Source organism: Ovis canadensis, chromosome X (genome assembly GCF_042477335.2).
Source record: "Ovis canadensis isolate MfBH-ARS-UI-01 breed Bighorn chromosome X, ARS-UI_OviCan_v2, whole genome shotgun sequence".
Lineage (NCBI taxonomy): Eukaryota > Metazoa > Chordata > Mammalia > Artiodactyla > Bovidae > Ovis > Ovis canadensis.
Genome location: NC_091727.1, coordinates 59,588,759 through 59,614,666, shown reverse-complemented (window position 1 = coordinate 59,614,666; position 25,908 = coordinate 59,588,759). Strand labels below are relative to the sequence as shown.

General features: G+C 39.5%; 1 protein-coding gene across 2 annotated transcripts in view; it reads right to left on the bottom strand.

Moving 5' to 3' along the window:
* The window catches only part of SLC9A7 (solute carrier family 9 member A7), a 174,962-nt gene that overhangs the window by 69,327 nt on the left and 79,727 nt on the right, over positions 1-25,908 (bottom strand). For both annotated transcript variants that reach the window (XM_070290264.1, XM_070290263.1), the window contains exons 2-4: positions 13,233-13,432; positions 9,466-9,543; positions 3,254-3,330 (exon numbers count right to left, since the gene is read on the bottom strand). In XM_070290264.1, the coding sequence (XP_070146365.1) occupies positions 3,254-3,330; positions 9,466-9,543; positions 13,233-13,432 (355 nt within the window). The remainder of the gene's footprint in view (positions 1-3,253; positions 3,331-9,465; positions 9,544-13,232; positions 13,433-25,908) is intronic.

The following is a 25,908-nucleotide window of genomic DNA, read 5'->3' as shown; positions in this document are numbered from 1 at the left end:
CTTCAGTAAAAAGATTCTTGATAGTCAAGACCATATCATTGCTCATCTTTGTACCGTGGGTGTCTAGAACTGTAGATTGATTATCTAGGAGCTCAAGAACTATTTGCAGAGTTAAATCCTTTTGAGAATAAATAGTTATAATTTAAAGTTTTGCCTACTGTGTGCTGGACATTGTTCCAGACACTTAAACAGTTATATTGCAATTCACAGGAACTCTATGATACCCTGGAGGAGGAAATGGCAACCCATTCCAGTATTCTTGCCTGGGTAATCCCATGGACAGAGATACCTGGTGGGCTACAGTCTGTGGAGTTGCAAAGAGTTGGACACGACTGAGCAACTGAACTCTACGATATAGATTTGATTTGCTCTTTGTTGCTTATCCAAGGCTTCTTTCATCTACCTTTTAAGTATTTCTTAAAACTAGACCTTCCTCTACATTTCCTTCTATCATAAGTTTAGACCTGAGCAATAGACTTCTCTCTGGCAGCATTTTCCCCATCATCACCAATGCCAATATCCTGTCACTCTCTTACCGGACAAAGTCCAAGCCCCTCCTTTTTTGGTGGCATAAAAGGCTACTGCTTTTATCTCCAGCTTTCCAGATAATTTTTTTTAATTAACTGAAGTCCACAGTTCATTCAGGTTTCCTTAGTTTTTACCTAATATCCTTTTTCTGTTCCAAGATTCCATCCAGGATACCACATTACATTTAGTCATCATATCTCTTTTGTCTCCTCTTGGTTTTGTGTCCTCTTGACAGTTTCTCAGACTCTGCTTGTTTTTGATGACCTTGGTAGTTAGGAGGAGTACTAGTCAGGTATTTTGTAGAATCTGAGACCTGTCTGATTTTTTTTCTCATGATTAGACTAAGGTACTTTGATTTTAGGAGGAAGACATAGTGGTAAATGCCATTCATATCACAAATATCAGGTACAGAGTATCAACATGATTTACTAATTTGGGCGTTAATCCTGATCACCTGGCTGAGGTAGTATTTGTCAGGTTTCTCTACTGTAAAGCTACTCCTTCTTACGTTGCATGCTGTACTCTTTGTAAGGAAGTCACTATGCCCACAGTCAAAGGGGGGAAAGGCCAAGCTTCATCTCCTTGAGGAGGACTGGATCTCCACCAATTATTTGGAATTCTTCTAACATATCACTCTCCCCCATTTATTTATTCATCCAATCATTTATTTATATCAGTATGTGTGTGTCAGTAGCTCAGTCATGTCTAACTCTTTGCAACCCCATGGACTGTAGCCCACCAGGTTCCTCTGTTCATGGAATTCTCCAGGCAAGAACAGTGGAGTGAGTAGCCATTCCTTTCTCCAGGGGATCGTTCTGACCCAGAGATCAAACCTGGGTCTCCCACGCTACAGGCAGATTCTTTACCATCTGAGCCACCAGGAAGCCCTTTATATAAACATAGACGCAAAGATACTTGTTTTATACTTTGAATGGTAACGCAAAACAATGTAATTTATTTTGTTGTTCTTTAGTCATTAGGGGGTGGTTTGAGATTGGCTCTGTGTCCCTTTGACATGCTCTGGTATCCTTTTCTTTGCTTGTTTCTGAGCACTCCCTTACTCTCTGGCACTACAAGATGCTCCATTGTCATCCTGCATATTTGCCATCCCAGCCTAGAATCAGCCATTTCTGCAAAGGGCCTTGGCTCTTCACATTGAAGAATGACATTAGAAACCAAGATCCTGGGACTAGGTTTTATTTTATTTCATGTTAATTAATCTTAATTTCAATTTAAATAGTCACATGTGGCTAGGGCTTCCTTGATGCCTCAAGCAGTAAAGAATCTGCCTGCAATGCAGGAGACACAGGAGACATGAGTTTGATCCCTGGGTGGGGAAGATCCCCTGGAGGAGGAAATGGCAACTCACTCCAGTATTATTGCTTGGGAAATCCCATGGACAGAGGAGCCTGGTGGGCTATAGTCCACAGAGTCACACAGAGTCAGACACAACTGAGCATGTACATGCACACAATGTGGCTAGAAGCTACCGCACTGGCTAATGTAACTCTAAACCTTAATTATAATCATCACACTTATGGCAGAAAGTGAAGAGGAACTAAAAAGCCTCTCGATGAAGTGAAAGAGGAGAGTGGAAAAAGTTGGCTTAAAGCTCAACACTCAGAAAACTAAGATCATGGCATCTGATCCGATCACTTCATAGATGGGGAAATAGATGGGGAAACAGTGGAAACAGTGTCAAACTTTATTTTGAGGGGTTCCAAAATCACTGCTGGTGATTGCAGCCATGAAACTAAAAGACACTTACTCTTTGGAAGAAAAGTTATGATTAACCTAGACAGCATATTAAAAAGCAGAGACATTACTTTGCCAACAAAGGTCCGTCTAGTCAAGGCTATGGTTTTTCCAGTGGTCATGTATGGATGTGAGAGTTGGACTGTGAAGAGGGCTGAGCACCAAAGAATTGATGCTTTTGAACTGTGGTGTTGGAGAAGACTCTTGAGAGTCCCTTGGACTGCAAGGAGATCCAACCAGTCCATCCTAAAGGAGACCAGTCCTGGGTGTTCCTTGGAAGGACTGATGCTGAGGCTGAAACTCCAATACTTTGACCATCTCATGCAGAGTTGACTCATTGGAAAACACCCTGATGCTGGGAGGAACTGGGGGCAGGAGGAGAAGGGGACGACAGAGGATGAGATGGCTGGATGGCATCACCGACTCAATGCACATGAGTTTGAGTGAACTCCAGGAGTTGGTGATGGACAGGGAGGCCTGGTGTGCTGCAATTCACGGGGTTGCAAAGAGTCAGACATGACTGAGCGACTGAACTGAACTGAAGCATCAAAATATTGGACTCTGGCAGTTGCCAGGGACTTGGGGGCAGGGGAAATGGGGAGGTGTTGCTCAAAGGGTACAAACTTCCAGTGATAAGATTAATAAGTTTGGGGATCTAATGTACAACATAAGATCACAGCTAATGATACTGCATCATATACTTAATTAAATGTTGCTAACATGTTCTCACCACAAAAAAGAAATAGTAACCATGTGACCAATGAAGGTGGTAGCTAAGACTACAGTGGTAATCATTTTGCAATTTTCAAATGTGTCAAATTAACACATTGTATACCTTACACTTACACAATGTTATGTGTCAATTATAGCTCAATAAAGCTGGGGAAAAATATTTGACTCTGTGGACCCATATGGATCTCATCTCTTTGGAAGTGTGGTAATTTGGTTATATGACAAAGCGTTCACTTACCCAATAATGAAGCAGGAAACAGCAGTCCCCAAGAAGGCATAGGCCAGAATAGACCCAAGATTTCTGAAAAAGTGTCTCTGAATAAAACAAAAAAGCAGGAACCACGTTGTGAATTTTGACAATGAACATTAGACAAGTCTTTAAAAAGTGAAACTTTACTTACTGCTTTCATCAAATCAAGTAACAACTGAAGTTACTCCTGAAAAATGCAATTAGCCTTAGAACATCATGATTTTAAGATGTTCTTTGTCCTACCAATCACTGAGCAAACAAGCAAGGCTTTAGTAAATTTCAGAAAAAACTACTCTGGCTGATTGTATTAAATCACAGTGTGTGTGTGTGTCTTTGTATGTGTGAATAGACTGAACATTTTCACAGATTTAACCCGATGATTGTATTAAATCAAAGTGTGTGTGAGTAGACTGAACATTTTCACAGATTTAACCCAAACTATTTTATCCTAGTGATTCAACTAGTCACTTCCAGTTCTGGTGGTATTTAGAAGAACATTACAGATACAAGTTTGAAACTAATAAGCTATGAAAGTACAAAGGAGTTTTCAGCTTAACTTAGCATTGAGGGGTCTCCTGATATTCATGTGAATTAATCTCTGAAGCCTGGGAAAGAGGGACAATAGAGATAGATGTGGAGAAACAAGAAACAGGTAGTTTCATCTAAAATGGGCAAATTCATAAGGGTGTACACACACATACATGCACAGATTTACTTCTCATAAATCATCAGGCTTGTGGATACTATGATGGGGAAAAACCCCATTTGTGGGACCCTGAGCCACGATCCTTATTTTTCAAGGCATACAGCTGTTCTCATTGGACAATCAACTATGTAACCAAAAATGGGACAAGCAATATCTCCTAAACACTCTCATCAACAGGAATCAGGAATATTTCATCTAAAAATTTTAAAAAGCAGGAGAGCCCCAGCATGTGAGCTGTGCACCACCAGGGAAAGAGAAGGCACAAGAAGAACTTGGCCCAGATCAAGCAGGCATCACGAAGTCTGGCTAGACCAAGGGCTATGGGCATTCACTGGCTTGCATTTCAGACAGATGATCTAAGACCTTGGCTTCAGCCTTCCCCAGTGCCTGCCCCTCTCTGAGGCTGTAAAGAAGGCATCAAGGAATCCCTAGTGCCCATACACCATCTTCTCAGAAGAGAATCCTTCAAAGGCTTCCCACACTAAGTCACAAAAAGAAGGCACTGCCTGCACATACTATAGACATATTATGTTTGCCTCCTATATCAGTCACTGTCCTCAGTCTTTATCTTTTTAATGCTATTGCGTTTATATGTCACTGTTTTGGAAAACAGTTTAATTCCCAAAAAAAAAAAAAACCCTCAAAAACTGTGAGCCCTTAAAAGTTCCATCAAGTGCTTAAACCAGAGAGGGAATACATCAAGGACAAGACATGAAACCAATGAAACCCATGCAGAGTACCCATGAGCAAAATTTTAATCCTAGATATGCTTTCCCTTGCCACTTGGCTTTCTTCTGGTAATCATTCCCATGGTTGGTTTGAATATGTTAAATACATCTGTATTCATGTTATTAGCCAAAGCAGAAAATTAGAAATGTAAATCCACTACCAAAAATGCATTCATGATATATTCTGACATCACCACACACTGTACACACAAATTACCTATCCCCAATCATATCAGCTGATGTGAACTGGAATTTTAATGCACTTTGAAAAGGTGTAACACGCCACTTATTTGTATATTATTACACTTAGTACTTAACTACATACTTCATACTTTACAAAGTACTTTCACATACATTAGCTCATCCAATTCTCACAACAATTCCATCATGAAAGTGTCCCTTGGACCATTTTATGAGAGACATCTAAGGCTCAAAAGTGGGATGTGAGTTGCCTGAAGTCACATGTCCACCACACTGAAGCACCAGAACTGGAAACCAGGTCTGCTGATCCCAGGGCATTGTACCACATCCTTTTAGGGAAGAAGAACAGGAGGTGTCTCATGGAATCCTATATCTTTCATCTTCTAATTTGGCCTTAACAGTTCACAGTCATGTGTGGGTTACAGAAACATGACTGGTTTAGTCTCTCCCTTACTTTTCCCTTTCCATTATAGAATGGCAAAACGAAACAAAAGGAGATGGCATGCCCTGGTAATGCCATTAAGAATATAAACTTAAAACAGACCAAGATTTTCAATGAAAATCTACCTTGGCATCCCAATTCCGAGTTGTACCATTCTAAGTCTTATGTTCCTACTCCTTGGGAAACCTTATCATCTTCCATTTCCCTGAAAAATTTTAACATGATGTGATGTGTGTGTGTGTTTGCTGGGGGATATTCACAAAACATGAAAGCCTCTACAGACAAATTCTTTCCCTGTTAATGCCCTGTAAGCAAACTGAGTGGTAACACAAAATCAAAGCTAAGGCCACAGTACTTTTTTCAGGTTAGAAAAAGAAAGGCCCGCATCTGAATGATAACTATAGGTACATAGGTCAAGGGGTATGACTCTGTTTACATATCAGTAGTCAACTGGTGAAACATTTATTACACATTTAAACTGAAAACATTTAATCAGAGATGGCAACTACCTAAGAACCAACTATTTACATGTCTGATCAAAGAGGAAGAGACTAAACTAATAGCTAATAATAACCTTTCAGACTAGCATTTCAAAAACAACTTAAATTGGTAACTGGCAAAGCCTATTATTTGTTTTTTTTTTTCTTTGAGAAAATGAAGCTGACAAAGAAAAGGCTTTTTTTCAGCCATTACAGTGGCTTTAACAACCAATGATTTGGTTTCATTTTCAAGCAACTATGACCTTGATTATACATTAAGATAAGTTATTTAAAATACCAAATTCTTCATCACCCATTTGATCTGAAGAGCAGTTCCCAAATTCTTCATTTAAATAAAGAATAACATCATTTATATCTGTAAGATCATCTATTTGTTACATGTCAACAGCTGACATACAGATTCTGGTTACTTTGGCAACCTCCTAAATTACTCAGAAAATGTATACGTTTAAAAAGTTTTATTTTTTTATTTATGGCTCTGCAGGGTCTTTGTTGCTGTGAGGGCATTTCTCTATTTGTGGTGAGCAGAGGCTACTCTCTAGTTGCAGTACACGGGCTTCTCATTGTGGTGGTTTCTCTTGTGGAACACGGGCTCTAGCGTGTGGGGGCTTCAGGAGTTGAGGTACGCAGGCTCCGTATTTGTGGCTCCATGGCTCTAGAGCATGGGCTCAATAGTTGTGGTGCACAGGCTTAGTTGCTCTGCAGCACGTGGGATCTTCCTGGATCAAGGATCAAACCTGTGTCTCTTGCATTGGAAAGTAGATTCTTTACCACTTAGCCACCAAGGAAGCCCAAAGATACACTTTTTGTACAGAAAACTTAAATCTAGAGATAATATAACTCAGAGGAACAAGAACAATCCTAGTCCCTCCAGTCAGACAGAGAGGTCATAACCTTGACTCAGTCCTGAACCACCTACATAACCTCACATGTCACTTGAGTTTGACATCCTCATCCGTATTAATCAAATGCAGGACACTCTCTACATGTCTGTGAGTATACATATGTGTGCTGGGCTGCTGTGCAGGAATACAGCCATCCATTGTGGAGAGGGAACTTAAGTTCTATCCCTTCTCCCTGAAGATGATGCAGTATGGAAGGACCATGTGATCTCTAAAGGGAGAGATGGGCTTGACCTTGACTTGCAGCCTTGACTCTCTTATAAAAAGTGGGGGAGCACTATTGCTCCCATAGTCTCTATGCTATGAGCAACAGAGGCAGCCTTTGGCAGGCCCAGCAATTCCTAGGATCTTTCCATTTCAGCCTCCCCACCTGTGACTGTGACCAACCTGATGGCTAAAGGGCATGTGTCCTCAGTTTATGAGGCTGGTAATCAGTTCAGTTCAGTTCAGTCACTCAGTCGTGTCCGACTCTTTGTGACCCCATGAATTGCAGCACGCCAGGCCTCCCTGTCCATCACCAACTCCCGGAGTTTATTCAGACTTACGTCCATTGAGTCAGTGATAAGGAGCCCCATTACCAAGGGCTAACCTTTATCATTCAACATGCACTACCAGGAACTTTGGGTCATAAATTGACCATTCAGTTGCTAATTAGCTTCTTGTGTCTGTTTATAAATGAGTTGGAAACCTGGGAGAGAAAGGGTATGAGGTAATCTATCACCCTCACATTCTTACAGTTTCTATGATGATTAGAAATAATGTATGTAAAAACAGAAGTAAAGGATATATGCAAAGTTCCTTATATCAGATGCTCCATAAATAACTGTATTTGTGTGGGTTGGAAATAGTTTAAAAACATTTTGAAAATTGCAGAATTGCTTTGACAGAAAAACTGGCCAAATGGAGAGGCACTTTCTTATAAAATCAGTTTAGGTTGTTTCCTCCTCTATGTTCTGAAAGATTTTGTGTAGGATTGGTATTATTTCTTTTTTAAATGCTAAATAGAATTCACCAATGAAGCCATCTGAGCCTGTATAAAGGTTTTTAATTATGAAAGCAATTTATTTCATTAATATAGGACTATTCAAGTTTTCCATCTCTTCTTGGGTCAGTTTTGGTAATTTGTACCTTTCAAGAAATTTGTCCATTTGTCCATTTCACCTGGGTTGTCAAATTTACTTGTACAAAGTTGTTCATATTATACTCTTATTGTCCTCTTAAGCTGTAAAGGGTCTGTAGCAATGTCACCTCTTTCATTCTTGATATACGTTAATTTGTTTCTTTCCTCTTTTTTTTTTTTAACCTTGATTGATCTATCTAGAGATTTATCAACTTGGAAGGCATTCTCTACTTCCTAAGGATGTTATTGAGCTTTATTGGCAGTCAACATCTCTCTTTTCTAGGCTCACTGAAAAGGTTTCCCTTAGTCCCCTTTCAGAAAGACAGCTGAAACAAGCTCCTTGGCTGTTATTTGAAGTAGGCATTTTTGGAAACTAAATTTTCAAAGAATAGTCCCACAGTAGCGGAGGAAGGCAGCCACTAACACTATTTATAAAGGTATTTAGTATTTTAAACATTTAGAGGCTTAGACCCAATCTTGCTGCTGAGCACAATGACCCTCCCTCAAAAATGACAGATTTTTTTTGAAGTTTTTATTTTTGTTTCTTCTAAATTTTGGCCACACCCTCTGGCATGTGGGACCCTAGTTCCCCAACCAGGGCTTGGACCCATGACCCCTGCATTGGAAGGCAGAGTCTTAACCACTGGACCACTGTAGAAATCCCAGTAATGATTTTTTTTAATTTTTTATTTTGGAGTAACTATAGATTCACAGAAGTTGCGAAAATAGTGTAGAGAGATCCTGTGGTACCTTCACTGGTTATACCTCAAATAATTGTACTACAATATCAAAATCAGGAAACTGATATTGGTACAATATGTGTGCATAATTCTATGTCATTTTATCACATGTGTAGAGTCTTATAACCACCACTGTAATCAAGATGCAGAACTGTTCCACTTTCATGAATATTCCCCTCATGCTATCCCATTTATAGTCACAGTCACCCACTTCTTTTCCCCACCATCCCTAACCACTGGCAACCATTAATTTGTCCTCCATCCCTATAATTTTTTCATTTCTAGAAAGCTATATAAATGAAACCATACAGTATGTGACCTTTTGAGACTGGATTTTTGCACTCAGCATAATGCATTTGAGATCCATCCAGGCTGTTTTGTGTATCAGTGGTTTGTTCCATTTTATTACTGAGAAGTATCCCACGGTATGGATGTTTGTTTAACCATTTACCTATCATGGGACATTGTTTGTTTCCAGTTCTGGGCTATTACAAATAAAGTTGCTATGAATAATCATGTACAGTGTTTTGTGTAAATAAAAGTTTTCATTTCTCTTGGATAAATCCTCAGAATTAAGATCTCTAGGCCAAATGGTTATTTCAACTTTAGTTTTATAAGAAACTGCAAACATGTTTTCCAGAGAGACTATACCATTTTACATTCCCGACAGCAATGGATGAGAGTTCTGGACTTTAAAACAGAAATGAGTCACTGATGATGATGAATCAGCTGCTGTCTCTGAGTATGTACAGAACATAGTAATAAGCAATCCAGGAGAAGGAAAAAGACTAGAAAATTGTGCAGGTAACTTAACACAGATATTCCCATGCTTTAAAAAATACCATAAAAAAAATCCCTTACCTTCTTTAAACTGTACCCAGCATGGAAAATAATTGGAGGCAGCAGAATGTTGAAAAAGACCTCTGGATCAAATGTTACCTAAAAGTTAAAAAAAAAAAAAGTAATTTTTATTTAATACCAGTTGATGCTATATTATTTCCTTAATATTTTAAGCCACTGACTAAAGTTTGAGTATTTTCAAAAATGACATAAATGTGAAAAATCACACAGGAGAGAAGCCACAGCTCCCATGAACACTGGTCTGTTCTTCTCCATACAGCACTTCTGCACTCTTGATGGGCTGTTGAATATGTATTAAGACACAACAATTCAGTGCAAATTTGAGAACCAACAGAAAGCTTCTGGTCAATGTTCTTAAACGACAAATGAAAACATCTTGATTTTTATTAAACTGTTATAAAAGTTCAACTACAATAAAAGGTGCAGGCATGATTCTTTACTAATTTTCTGCATCCTACCACCTAATGATTTACAGATATAATTTTAATGAATTTAAGTCTCTTTTGACTGACAGCCATTCATGATATGTGATGTGGCCTAGACCAAAGTCTCCAGTAGTGTTAATGGCTTCCTGAACATCAACAGAAATTTATCAACTCTTTCAGTTCAGTTGCTCAGTCGTGGTCGACTCTGCAGCCCCAGGGACTGCAGCACGCCAGGCATCCCCTGTCCATCACCAACTTCCGGAGCCTACTTAAACTCATGTCCATCAAGTCAATGATGCCATCCAACCAACTCATCCTCTGTCTTCCCCTTCTCCTCCCACCTTCAATCTTTCCCAGCATCAGGGTCTTTTCCAATGAGTCAGTTCTTCACATCAGGTGGCCAAAGTATTGGAGTTTCAGCTTTAGCATCAGTCCTTCCAATGAATATTCAGGACTGATTTCCCTTAGGATTGACTGGTTGGATCTCCTTGCAGTCCAAGGGACTCTTAAGAGTCTTCTCCAGCACCACAGTTCAAAAGCATCAATTCTTTGCCTCTCGGCCTTCTTTATAGTCCAACCCTCACATCCATACATGACTACTGGAAAAACCATAGCCTTGACCAGAAGAACCTTTGTTGGCAAAGTAATATCTCTGCTTTTTAATATGCTGTCTAGGTTGGTCATAGCTTTTCTTCCTAAGAATAGTTCAGTTCAGTTCAGTAGTAAGTGTCTTTTAATTTCATGGCTGCAGTCACTATTTGCAATGATTCTGGACCCCCCCCCCCAAATAAAGTCTGTCACTGTTTCCATTGTTTCCCTTTCTATTTGCCATGAAATGATAGGACTGGATGCCATAATCTTAGGGTTCTGAATGTTTAAGCCAGCTTTTTCACTCTCCTCTTTCCCTTTCATCAAGAGGTTTTTTAGTTCCTCTTCCCTTTCTGCCATAAGTGTGGTGTCATCTGCATATCTGAGGTTATTGATATTTCTCCTAGCCATCTTGATTCCAGCTTGTACTTCATCCAGCCCAGCTTTTCTCATGATGTACTCTGCATAGAAGTTAAATAAGCAGAATGACAATATAAAGTCTTGACGTACTCATTTCCTAATTTGGAATCAATCTGTTGTTCCATGTCCAGTTCTAACTGTTGCTTCTTGACCTGCACACAGATTTCTCAGGAAGCAGGTCAGGTGGTCTGGTATTTCCATCTCTTTAAGAATTTTCCAGAGTTTGTTGTGATCCACATAGTCAAAGGCTTTGGCATAATCAATAAAGCAGAACTAGATGTTTTTCTGGAACTCTCTTGCTTTTTCAATGATCCAACGGATGTTGGCAATTTGATATCTGGTTCCTCTGCCTTTTCTAAATCTATCTTGAACATCTGGAAGTTCAAAGTTCATGTACTAAGGAGACTAAAATTACCTGTGGGTAATCAGGGAAACTGGGCTTCCCTAGTAGCTCAGCTAGTAAGGAATCCATCTGCAATGCAGGAGACTCCAGTTCAATCCCTGGGTTGGGAAGATCCCCTGGAGGAGGGCATGGCAACCCACTCTAGTATTCTTGTCTGGAGAATCTGCATGGACAGAGGAGCCTGGCAGGCTACAGTCCATGCAGTTGCAAAGAGTCAGACACAACTGAGCAACTAAGCACAGCACAATCAGGGAAATCACTGTGAAACTATTAACAAAGTCTTATGACATCCAGAAAAGAATTAAACATTCTATAAAGCCTCCTAACCCTTTTAAAGAATTTGCTCGTGTTTCTAGATTAACTGGCTCTTATTTCAATTAATTATTTTAAATCTTCATTCTAATTATTAAATGTTTAATAATTAAAGATTTAATAATTCTAATTATTAAATTAGCATTTCGCTTTAGAAACTGAAACTGTTGATTAGCCTAATTCACAGTATGTTTTAATTCAAATTATGTTTTATTCTATCTTCTTGCTAAAGATAAAAGTAGTCTGAAAAGCAGAGAATATCAGAATGAGAAGGGGCTTTGGACAATATCTATCTAATATGAGGACACTGGGGCCAAAGAGTTTGTGACTTGCTGAAGTCTCCAAACCCAGAAATGTATGAATCAGCACAAGAGTTCCCTGACACCCACTCTAAAACTCTGCATTAACCAAGCTGCCTCAACAGGCCTCTTCTCCCTTCAACTGACAACAATAATCTTAGCTGTGTTTGTTCTCCCACCTTTGCTTTATGTGGGAAAAGTTTTAAAAGGAGGGATCTGAATATACATTTTTCTAAAGATAACAGAGTAAAGGTCAACTTCATCTTCTATTATGAAACTCAAAGATGGAAATGGGCTGGGGTCCTTCCCCTTTCCCCCATATCCTCTCTAGTATGAAGGACTTGGGTGGCCATTTCAAAACAGCCATTAGTGTGGTATTTACACTGGGTATCTTTCTCAGTTGCATTTAATTTCACAAATGTTCATGGAAATCCTATGCATTCTTATGAAGGGTTAAAAGCAAAGAGCTCACTAGAATTGCCATTAGGGACAGAGAGATGATGGGCATGTTTAATGTTCCAGGATGAAAATAATTTTCTTTAAGGATTATGGCAGATCCAGAGAACACTAATTTTCGGAATACAGGCTATACTCTATGACTGCAATCACTAATTGCAGTCAATAAATTGGGAAATGTAAATTGTAGAATACAGTAGAAAGAATCATGAAGAACTAAGAATAACTTCTGAACACTGAATATGCAAGCTAAAAGAAAAATGCGAAGCCAATCTTATTTTAAGAAAGAAACAATCTCATCCCTAAACCATAACAAGGATAAGAAACATAGTCAAGAAGAGATGAGAGTTGGAGAGAGGAGCTGAGTGAGGATGTACAAGCACAGTGCACCACTGGGAAATAAAGCAAGTAAGCAAAGTCGCTCATTCGTGTCTGACTCTTTGCAACCCCATGGACTGTAGCCTACCAGCCTCCGAGGAGCCTCTCAGTCCATGGAATTTTCCAGGCAAGAGTACTGAAGTGGGTGATCTTCCTAACCTAGGGATCGAACCCAGGTCTCCCGCGCTGCAGGCAGACGCTTTACCGACTGAGCCACCAGGGAAACCACTGGTGGCCCACGTCAGTCTGACAAAGCTAAAAGGCTCAAGTTCAAATCTGGTTCCTTCTCTTCATCACAGTCCAAAAGCTTCCTAGCCAAACTGAGAGCCAGGAATGTTATTGATGTTCTAGGAATTTGAAAATATTTCTCTTAAGGTCAAGACAGAATTGGAAAATCAAATACCACATCAGTTGTTTTTAATTAAATAAAGCAGTAAGAGTTTTACATTAAAAAACAAAGATCATGTCGGGACCACAACAGCTCACCTTCCTCAGCATGTCGTTCTGCTCTACACTGTTGACCTTGCCAGGGCTGATTTCTCCTTTCAGGGTGTATTCAAAGAACTTCCCACTGACATTCACTAATAAGGTGCTGAAGGCCCTGTCTTCCTGAGTGCAGCTGAGTGACTTGTCATGACCACTGGTGGCAGTGGTGCCATACCTCAGGATCACCCCGACGATGAGTCCTGAAACACAGTGGAAGAAAACATCAGGCCTGTGGAAGGACAGAGAGATTATTTTTTGGAGGCCAAGGAGAGGGTACGTATTGTAGGAACAACTCTACAGTCCTTCAGAAGGATTAGGCATCCATCTATTCTGGTTTGGGTCCCTCAGCCACCAGGAGGACAAGGTAGGCCAGTACCTTTCAGGGTTATGATGCACTCTTAGTATTCGGAACCACTGATAGTGTCTCACATCCCAGGATTTTGTGGGAGGAAGATGGGTGATAAAAGGCAAAGTTGTTTTCTGCCTAGCAGAACCACTGAGCTCTTTGATTTCTACCAGCAGCATCCCTCAGGCCATCCACCAGCAAGGACAAGGCCTCGAGAATTTCTAGTTGCTACAAAAGCAACTTATTTTGCCACACACCAGAGGAAGGGAAGAAAAGAAAGGCTTTTGCTTAGGTCATTTCAAGTACTGGATATCATGGAGAAAATAATTATATCCCTTAGGGAGCCAAACACCACAGTGTAAATTTTCACAGTCATGATTCAGGAACTGGAGAGCTGGCTTCTTGGGGCTGCAGCATTGACACAGCTAGCATAATTAGCTGCAAGTCTTTCCATCACATTCTGTTCTTAGTAGGGTTTTCCCTTTAGGAGGAAAAAAACAGCAAAACTGTGTGTAAGCATTTAATCCCATGAGTTAGAAAGAAATGTTGCTCCCCTGGTTCTAGATATGAGTCCCATATGCCCAAGTAAAAGTGAGTGAAATGTGATAAAAAAAAACCACACAAATAACCACAAGACACTTTCTATAATTCTTAGGAGGAAAATTTCAGATTTCTCTTTAAATTCAGTTCTTTGTTAGAAATATTAAGAGAGAGAACAGTACAATGCTCCTCCCACCTCATTTTGCCATTAAAGGAGAAAGTTATATGAGAAAAAGAAAGAACAATGTTTACTATATCCCATGTATAATGTGCTTCCCTAGTGGTAAAGAGTGCTTCAGATGGTAAAGAGTCTGCCTGTAGTGTGCAAGACCCGGGTTTGATCCCTGGGTCAGGAAGATCCCCCAGAGAAGGAAATGGCAACCCACTTCAGTATTCTTGCCCGGAAAATCCCATGGACAGAGGAACCCAGTGGACTACACTTCATGGGATCACAAAGAGTCAGACACAGCTGAGCAACTTCACTTCACTTCATGTATAATGTTCTACAATGTCTCTTATCACCAAGATATATAAGAGCTCACAAGACATTGTTGAAGAATAATATATAAAATCCAGAAAGATATAGTTCTTTAAGTCACACTCTGTGCTCTGTGTCTATTGTTTTATTATTGCTGTTGTTATTATTACTATTAAAGACTTGTTCTAACATACTTGAACTTTGTGAAAAAATAAAGTTGTAAATTTTTACTCTAAATTTAAAATGAGGTTCTTAAAAATCTCAGCTTGAGACCTTGGTCTCTACCATCCAGAAGGTACACACATGGTGTACATTTGGCAGCCAAAAAGACTGGAATCCTGGGCAATCTTTTTGTCTGGCTTGGCTGTGCCAACTCTCAGGAAAATCTGTCATAAGAGCTGTCCATAAGGGGCCTTTGTCATCTTCACTTTCATTGTGTCCACCTGTACAACCAAGGTCCTTTACTTTCTTAAACTATTTTGGGGAGTAAACCTTCTAGATTTTGTGAAGGTTGCATCCTATGTACTCTCTTGTGCAGGAGGCTCTTGCATGTTTTTGGTGTGAGTCACACTATTAAGGTATATCTCATCAATGGCCAGAGGATGGATTCTTTAAAATGGTGAAACTTCTAAATTGGCCAATTTCTAGCTCTCATTATAAACAGCTATTTTATTGGTACCTATGAAAAACAAATTAGATCATGGATAAAAAACATTAGATTGTTAATTAGGCTGATTTATAGATTTCTTTATCACAAGGTGAAAATTTTAAAGGGACTCATCCGAAAAGGATAAAAATCTTTAGATGGTTATCAAGAAATAAGATTAAAAAAATAGATATTAATGGGATCAAAACAAAATATTTTGATACAGCACTACTGTGGAGCTCTATATTGAGGTCACAGGACAAAAATCTCTAGAATTGACCAAGCCCCATAGCTACTGTTGCCATGAGCCCTCCTGACCTAAATTTAAATTAGCCTGTTCCCTGACTTCATATTGGATAAAATATTCACCATATAGCTTTCTGACCAATCACCTAATGCCACCCTTCTAGCAGGAATTTTCTTCATCTTGAGGCTATAAAATTGACCACTAGCCTGTGAAATGGGTCAGCTCTCCCTGGTCTGTCAGGAAGTCAACTGCTATGTTTGCAGCACCCTTTACTATCTTCATTCTTTGTTCTCAATAAACTCACTCTCTTCTGAAATACTTTGTGTCTGGAAATTCTTTTCTAAGCCACACACAGACCACAACAACTATCTAAGGTTGGATGGGCCAGAAGGACCCCCACTACTGGTTCCCAACATTAAAGGGCCCCAATCAGTTCAGTTCAGTCACTCAGTCATGTCTGACTCTTTGCGACCCCATGGACTGCACCACACCAGGCTTCCCTGTCCATCACCAACTCCCAGAGCTTCCTCAAACTCATGTCCATCCAGTCAGTGATGCCATCCAACCATCTCATCCTCTGTCGTCCCCTTTTCCTCCTGCCTTCAATCTTTCCCAGCATCAGGGTCATTTCCAATGAGTCAGTGCTTCACATCAGGTGACCAAAGTATTGGAGCTTCAGCATTAGTCTTTCCAATACACACACACACACACACACGTATATGCTTTTAAGCCAACTGTAAGTCAATTTTTACCCAATGTGTAACCAGGCCTCTGACAAAATTAATGATGGCTACACGTCTTGACGTGGTCAATCATACCTTTAACTCTATATAGAATTAATTGTAATAGTGCAACTCTAGATGTGGGAATAAGCAACAAAGAAAATACTTCCTGGATCATAATAGACTAGCAAAACAGAAGATCCAGAGAATTTAAGGTTATCAACAGGGCTTAATCCAAAACTTAGCACACTGAACAGCCTATCAACATAATTCTCATCTGATCTAGGAATTAGCCTTCTTAGCACCATGGGACAAATTAATTGGTCAAGAAATGCCTCCTAAAACTTGATCTAATTTACATCCAACAGGAGGTGCTGTGAACAACAACAAAATAAATGTTGCCTGCAATTCTAGTAAACAAAGAATATTTCAGACCAAAGAAATCACCACCACCACCCCTCAAGGTGCACCCTGGGGAGAAGTTAAATGGAGAAAAATAGGCTGTGTGTCTCGATAGTTCAGATGCATATCAAAGGAATAATTTCAATGAGCCCAGACTCTTACATCTTCCCATACATAGATAAGCATTAAATTCATTAACTTGAGAGGTCTGGGTTTTGAGATTAGCAGTAATTTTTTGATGTTATTCCTGGGCTGTATAGTTGTCAGCAAGGTTCCTGAATAAAACACGTTTTTCTTCAGTCAACAAAGTCTTCATCAGGAAACCAAAATAAGTCATTTATAAAAGGCTGTCCTCCCAAATCAATAGCTGCTTCACATAACTCACTGTGTTTACTTGTTATTAGCAAAGCTAACTATAAAGCTAAACCATAATAGGACAGGGCCTTCACAATGACTACTTTAACAAAAGAGGAGGTGTAATATTGTGATTTATAATAAGAAATATATATTTGGTCTTCCTCCCAGTTTCCTGGTACACAGCTCCTAAAATCCCTGGAACCCCTAAAGCTCTAAGTGTCTCTTTGTATGCTAATGAGATGACTGATACCTGGGGGCTCCAAGATTAGCCTCTGAATGGGGGCTGCTTGCCCAGGGAATCAACCAGGTGATTAGAGAGTTGGAACTTTTAAAGCCACCCAACCCCTGAGCTCCAGGCAGGGAAGAGGTGCTAGAGGTTAAATTGATCATTAATGACCACTGATTTAGTTAACTATACCAATGTAATGAAACCTCTATCAAAATCCCCATAGTACACAGGTTCAGAGAGCTTCTGGACTGGTGAACACATGAGGGCAGAGAAGGGCAGCTGATGGAAACTCCGTGCCCATTCCTACATTACATGTCTCATCCACCTCTCCCATATGGCTGTTTCCTAATTATATCCTTTTCTAATAAATCAGTAATATAGTAAGTAAACAGGCTTCCTGAGTTCTTTGATCTATTCTAGCAAATGATCAAAGCCAAGGAGGGGAACATGGGAACCTCTGACTTACAGTCAGTTGGTCAGAAGTTGGATTTATGACTAACCTCTGAAGTGAGAGGGGCAGAGGTTTTGTGAGGCCTGTGGGATCTGATGCTACGTCCAGGTAGATAGTGTCAGAATTGAGTTAAACTGTGGGATGCTCGGTCCGTATTCACTTGAGAGCTGGGGAATTGCTTGGCATGAGAAAACTCCCACACATGTGGTCACAGAAGTGTCTAGTGAGAGTATTAAGAACAGAATGGATACAGGAGATTTTTCTTTATAGGAGGTTCATATTTGCAGACAAATTCCTCTACCACAGGAAATGTCCTTGAAGTCTCTCTCAGTAATCATCACCATCATACTTAGAAGCGTTATTAGATGATGAATACTGTTTTTACATACTTATAAAATCTTACCCTCCCTACCTGGGCCCAAGATGCCTATGTTAAACATGTGATGGTGACAATAAAGATGATGATGCTGCCCCCTTGTGTTAAAACATGACAACAACAGTCTGCTAATTCAAGATAGAGTTTGAGTAACTCCTTAAAACATCTACATTCATATTTATTACCACTGTACTCCATGGCACTAAAGGACAGTCACTGCTACATTAAGTTCACCTGTAACATCTTCCACTTCAAGAAATAATAAGATATTAGGAGTATTAGGAGTGTAGAGGGATAGCTTAGAAAGAGTATAATAAAGACTTAGAAAAAACATGAATGGCATATTACCATCTTCTAGGCATGGAAGACATCCCCTGACAGGGAACTATAGAGAGATCATAACTACAAGGAATTAGGATTTGACACTAGATATTTTTCAAAGCTTAGAAAGTTCAATATCACCCCCAAAAATGATGGAAAGCAATGGAAGCATTAATGACTTTACTGGATCAACATCATTATGTTCAAGATTACAAAGAGCAATATTCCATGTGTGTAGGCCAGAAAAACAGCACATGTCAGCTGATGAAAACAGACTCACTGATTTCACAGGTATATGGCTAATGCTAGGAAAAAATTTAGTTCTGAACTTTAATAGAAAGCAAATATAGATGAAATTCATTTGACATCTGATGTGGTGTAAAGCCGCCTGATGAACTCCAAAGGTGCAAAAATTCAAAACTTTTTCAGTAGAAAAAAATTAAAGACTATTTTAAAGTTTTGAGTATGAAAAAAATTCCTGTATTTATTAATTGTGCTGATGGTGTACAACTGCCAGATTTTCTAATGTTTAAAAGAAACACCTAACCAAAAAAAGAACCCTATATACAGTTTATGAATGTTCCCATTGGTGGTATGAGGAAGGAAGTTAATTATGGACAAAGTATGGTTGAAAAATTCTATAAGGCCATAAAAGAAACTAGCCTCCATTCTGTGACTGAGTTTGTCAGGAAGACAGTTGAACAAATCGACACTGGGCTGTACAACTATCCACATGCTGCAATATTTAAGTGTCTCCATCAATAAGCCTTTGTTAAGAAATTGGGAACAGGTACATGGATGCCCTGTTCTCTAATGAGACTCCACCTCCCCTTATATGAGCTACTAGGAGCAGACGATCATCAGTAGGGTTTGGCCACCACTATGGGGATTTTTATAGCACTGAAGAAGTTGTTCTGAGTTCTAAGGTTTCATCTGAAATTCTGAGAAAACAAAATGTCCCATTCCACATTCCATTACACAGTGTCTGAAGAGAGTGATAACTATTTCTAATTGAGCAAATTAAGAGAATGCAATGGATCCCAGCAGTGACAATGATTTTTCAGATTTGGGAGTCATTCAAGTGACTCTGGTTTTGAGAATGTATGTTACAGCCTTTTCAATATCCTTTTTTACTTGTTTTACACAGCTGTGTTATTCACTGATATATTCATTTCAAGAATTCATTTAAAATATTTTGTTGCTCACCAATACAGTATACTAACACATATATATGGAATTTAGGAAGATGGCAATGACGACCCTGTATGCAAGACAGGAAAAAAGACACAGATGTGTATAACGGACTTTTGGACTCAGAGGGAGAGGGAGAGGGTGGGATGATTTGGGAGAATGGGAATTCTAACATGTATACTATCATGTAAGAGTTGAATCGCCAGTCCATGTCTGACGTAGGGTGCAGCATGCTTGGGGCTGGTGCATGGGGATGACCCAGAGAGATGTTGTGGGGAGGGAGGTGGGAGGGGGGGTCATGTTTGGGAATGCATGTAAGAATTAAAGATTTTAAAATTAAAAAAATAATAATAATAAATAAATTTAAAAAAATATTTTGTTGCTAGTTTGGAGCATGTAGTGAAATAACTTTTTAAAGACAATTTTATTGATGTACAATTTAAATAATATAACATTCCCCATTTTAAGTGTGCAATTCAATGATTTTATTAAATTCATAGAGCTGTACAATTATCACAATCTAATTTGGAACATTTCCTCTTGCAGTCACTCTCTGTTTCCCCCTGCCACCCCCATGCAACTACTGATCTATCTTCTGTCTCTATAGATTTGACTTTTCTGGACATTTCATAGAAAAGAAATCATACAGTATGTAGTCTTTTGTATCTGGCTTCTTTCTCTCAGCATAATCTTATCAGGGCTTACTCATGTGGAAGGAAGATATTAGTACTTCATTACTTTTTTATTGTTGAATAGTATTCCACTGTGTGGATATAACATATCTTGTTTATCTATTCACCAGTTGATGAGCATTTGTATTGGTTCCATTTTTCTGCTATTATGAGTAATGCTGCTATGAACTTTTGCATACAAGTCTGGATAGACATATGTTTCCATTTCTCTATTGTAGACACCTAGGAGTGGAACCACGATGACATATGGTGAACCTATACTTATTACTTTAAGAAACTGTTGAAGAGTTTTCATTTGGGAAACTGTATACCATTTTATACAATTCATATCCCCACCAGCAAGGTATCAGAGTTATAATTTATTGACATGCTCTAAATTCTTTCTTATTGTCTTTTGATTGTATCTATTTTAGAGAGTATTAAGTGGTATCTGACTGTGGTTTTAATTTGGATTTCTCTAATGCCTAATGATGTCAAGCATATTTTTATGTGCTTATGGGTCATTTGTATATCTTCTTTGGTGAAACGTCTATTAATTCAAATCTTTTGCCATGTTTAAATTAGATTGTCTTATTGAATTATAACAGATTTTGGTGTATTCTGATACAAGTTCTTATTGAATATATGATTTGAAAATATTTTCTTCCAGTCTGTGACTTGTTTTTTTCTTTTCTTTTTTTAAACTCTCTTGATGCTGTCTTAAAATGTTTCTTACTTTTTAAATTGTCTTAACAATAATATGGATTTTGTTCCCTTTGGGTGTACACTTCTATGAATCTTTAAATTTTATTTTTTATTGAGGTAACATTGGTTTATAACATTATATAAATTTCATGGGTACAACACTATATCTGTACTTCTGTATACAATACAGCATAGGTTCATGTCAGCACTACCACAATCAGGATACCAAACAGTTCTATCACTCCCAGAAAAAATCCCTTGTACTATATCCCTTGACAGTTACACCTTCACCCTACCTATAACAGCAAGAGTCACTGATTTGTTTCCCATTACTAGAGTTTTGTTGTTTCAAGATTGAGTTCAATTCAGTCGCTCAGTCGTGTCCGACTCTTTGCAACCTCGTGGACTGTAGCACCCCAGGTTTCCCTGTCCATCACCAACTCCCAGAGCTTACTCATATTCATGTCCATTGAGTCAGTGATGCCATCCAACCATCTCATCCTCTGTTGTCCCCTTCTCCTGCCTTCAATCTTTCACAGCATCAGGGTCTTTTCCAATGAGTCAGCTCTTCACATCAGGTGGCCAAAGTATTAGAGTTTCAGCTTCAGCATCAGTCCTTCCAATGAATATTCAGGACTGATTTCCTTGAGGATTGACTGGTTGGATCTCCTTGCAGACCAAGGGACTCTCAAGAGTCTTCTCCAGCACCACGGTTCAAAAACATCAATTCTTTGGCGCTCAGCTTTCTTTATAGTTCAACTCTCACATCCATACATGACTACTGGAAAAACCATAGCTTTGACTAGATGGACTTTTGTTGGCAAAGTAACGTCTCTGCTTTTTAATATGCTGTCCAGGTTGGTCATGGCTTTTCTTCCTAAGAGCAAGTGTCTTTTAATTTCATGGCTGCAGTCACCATCTGCAGTGATTTTGGAGCGCCCCAAAATAAATTCTCTCACTGTTTCCATTATTTCCCCATCTATTTGCTGTGAAGTGATGGGACCGGATGGGACATGATTTTAGTGTTCTGACCACTTAAAGCTTTAACCATATTTTCTTTAAAATGTTTTCAAAATAAAATTCACAGATGCTTGAAAAAATAATGGGAGGCTAGTAGATTCCTGGATTAGGTCTAAGGACTTTAGGTCAGGTATATGAATATTTATTTGATTCTATCTCATACTCTGACATTTCTTGAAATCAAGGACAGTCGCCCGTGGCTGAGTCATTCACTCAACACATTTTACTTGCTGTTTTGTGCATTCCCCAATTTAATTAAAACACACTAATCAAATTCACGTCAACTATCAAAGGACTACCGTTACCACAGCCTGACCCATTCACAACTCTTTAAAGGTCTGGGACGACTTTCAGCTAAACATCAGCTACCTTGTGAAGTAAATTAATCAATCCTTCCTCTGAGCCTCTGCCTGGAACTCTGTTCCCACTCTCTGCTCCCTACCATCTTCACTGGATTAACTCCTACTCACCCTTCAAGTCACAATGTAGATATCATTTCTTCCAGGCAGAGAAGCGCATCCTGATACCTCAGGACTGGGATGTATTCTTCACAATCAGGGTTGCCCTCACAGACTTCAACATGAAAGAGGCTTCCTGAAATTGTTCAGGGTACAAGAAACACAACCATACATGGCAACCCATCTCATCATGCATTTTCAAAACAGTCTCTGATAGTGAACAGTTATCAGAACAATGATTGCACTACACTGGGACTGCCACATAAGTGCCTGACTCTCACCCTGAAGGTTAATTTTCCTGAAGGCAATGTGCAATAAGCACTCACCTCCCATCCCTGCAATCTGACCACTACAATCACTGAATAAATGACAATACACTATAGAGATGTTAGCCAACAGCCTATATTCTTGTATTAATAAGAAAATTTCAGTTTTAAGAGCCTTTAGTTCTGACTCCTATTTTCAACCTCCTCAGTTCAATTCAGTTCAGTCGCTCAGTCATGTCCGACTCTTTGTGACCCCATGAATCACAGCACGCCAGGCCTCCCTGTCCATCACCAACTCCCAGAGTTCACTCAGACTCGCGTCCATTGAGTCAGTGATGCCATCCAGCCATCTCATCCTCGGTCGTCCCCTTCTCCTCCTTCCCCCAATCCCTCCCAGCATCAAAGTCTTTTCCAATGAGTCAGCTCTTCGCATGAGGTGGCCAAAGTACTAGAGCTTCAGCTTTAGCATCATTCCTTCCAAAGAAATCCCAGGGTTGATCTCCTTCAGAATGGACTGGTTGGATCTCCTTGCAGTCCAAGGGACTCTCAAGAGTCTTCTCCAACACCACAGTTCAAAAACATCAATTCTTCAGTGCTCAGCCTTCTTCACAGTCCAACTCTCACATCCATACATGACCACAGGAAAAACCATAGCCTTGACTAGACAGACCTTAGTCGGCAAAGTAATGTCTCTGCTTTTGAATATGCTATCTAGGTTGGTCATAACTTTTCTTCCAAGGAGTAAGCGTCTTTTAATTTCATGGCTGCAGTCACCATCTGTAGTGATTTTGGAGCCCAAGAAAATAAAGTCTGACACTGTTTCCACTGTTTCCCCATCTATTTCCCATGGAGTGATGGGACCAGATGCCATGATCTTAGTTTTCTGAATGTTGAGCTGTAAGCCAACTTTTTCACTCTCCTCTTTCACTTTCATCAAGAGGCTTTTGAGTTCCTCTTCACTTTCTGCCATAAGGGTGGTGTCATCTGCATATCTGAGGTTATTGATATTTCTCCCAGCAATCTTGATTCCAACTTGTGTTTCTTCCAGTCCAGCGTTTCTCATGATGTACTCTGCATATAAGTTAAATAAGCAAGGTGACAATATACAGCCTTGACGTACTCCTTTCCCGATTTGAAACCAGTCTTTTGTTCCATGTCCAGTTCTAACTGTTGCTTCCTGGCCTGCATACAGATTTCTCAAGAGGCAGGTTAGGTGGTCTGGTATTCCCAACTCTTCAACCTCCTACCTGCCATTAAATTCAAGGGTGCCAAACTTTATTAGCCTTTATAATTGGCCCAAATAAATAAATAAAAGTCAAGTACTCTTATAGGATAAAAAATCTTCAATGAGGGACTTCCTTGGTGGTCCAGTGGCTAAGACCATGTGCTCTCAATGCAGGGGACCCAGGTTTGATCCCTGGTTGGGGAACTGGATCCCTCATGCCACAACTAAGAGTTCACATGTTCTGCGACTAAGACCTGGTACAGCCAAATAAATAACTGGCAAAAAAAAAAAACAAAAAACTCTCCAATAATTTTGAGGCATATTACAGAATCTACTTCCTAGAAGCCCTGAATTCAAACAACACTGCAAATAAACAAATGCACTAATCACAGCAATCTTAGAGAGCCATGAAACTGGAACACACAATAGCAACTACATTTGCTGCTCTAGTTACTCCAATTACTAAGGAATGGTTGAGCTTTAACTAAAATAAATGCAAATATAGAGGCATACACCAGCGAAAAGGGAGGGTTCTGAGAGCACATGGTAAAATAAATGAGAGTTTGAGCATACTTACTTCACTTTTTGTTTGTGATGCCATATTAAGAAAAAAAAATATTTAAGAATTCACCTGAATTCAAACAATATAGTCAAGGCTATGGTTTTTCCAGTAGTCATGTATGGATGAGAGAGTTGGACCATAAAGAAGGCTGAACATCGAAGAATACATGCTTTCAAACTGTGGTGTTGGAGAAGACTCTTGAGAGTCCCTTGGGCAGCAAGGAGATCAAACTGGTCAATCCTAAAGGAAATCAGTTCTGACTATTGGAAGGACTGATGCTGAAGCTCCAATAACTTTGGCCACCTGATCTGAAGAGATGACTCATTGGAAAAGACCCTAATTTTGGGAAAGACTGAAGGCAGGAGGAGAAGGGGACGACAGAGGAGGAGATGGCTGGATGGTATTATTGATTTAGTAGAATGAGTTTGAGAAAACTCTGGGAGTTGGTGATGGACAGGGAAGCCTGGCGTGCTGTAGTCCATCAGGTTGCAATGAGTTGGACATGACTGAGTGAGTGAACAACAACAACCAACCAAAATAAACTATCTACAATGGACTCACTGTGTCCTCTTCAACTCCATATACTGAAGCCCTAATCCCTAAAGTGACTGTATTTCAAGATCGGGCTTTTAGCAGGTAATTTACGTTAGATAAGGTCATAAGGGTAGGGTCTTAATCCAGTAGAATTAGTGGCCATTTAAGAAAAGGAAGAGATATCTTTGTGTGTGTGCACACACACAGAAGAAAGGCCAAGTGAGCATACAGTGAAAAGGTAGCTTATCCACAAGCCAGGAAGAAGGGCCTCACCAGGATCCAACCCTGCCAGCATCTGGATCTCAGCCTTCCAGCCTGTGAGAAGATAAATTTCTACTGTTTAACCCACCCAGTCTGTGGCATTTTGTTACAGCAGCCCAAGCAAATGAATGCATTGTCTTTTTGAGAAACTGCAGGTGGCTTCTCTGGACCATCAGCAATATCTCTACAGCTAACTCACATCCCAACCTCCCAACAAGGAAACATGTCCTTCTCAGATTAGAAGATCTCAATGTTAACAGTAACATAGGGTCCCTAAACCCTGTTCAGAGATGTTTCCAGCTTATTTGTTTTGCTCTTCTCATACCATTACCACAATGAGTATTCTTAATCTTACAAAGAAGATTCACAATACTGGCCTCCTGACACGAAGTCCCACTTTTGTAGAAAGTATTATGCTAAAGCACTAACCAAGAAATTATCATACCTCTGTCCTCCCTGATCAAACATCATAGGATCATATCCAAGTTTAATTTTCATTAATGTTTTTTAAATATCACACACTTGGGATGATGATGAAAATGTGCTTAGAACTTTAGTCACAGGCACACAGTACATAATTTTTTATTTAGATGACTAATCAAAAATACTGGAGTGGGCTGCCATTCCCTTCTCCAGGGGATCTTCCTGACCTAGGGATTGAACCAGAG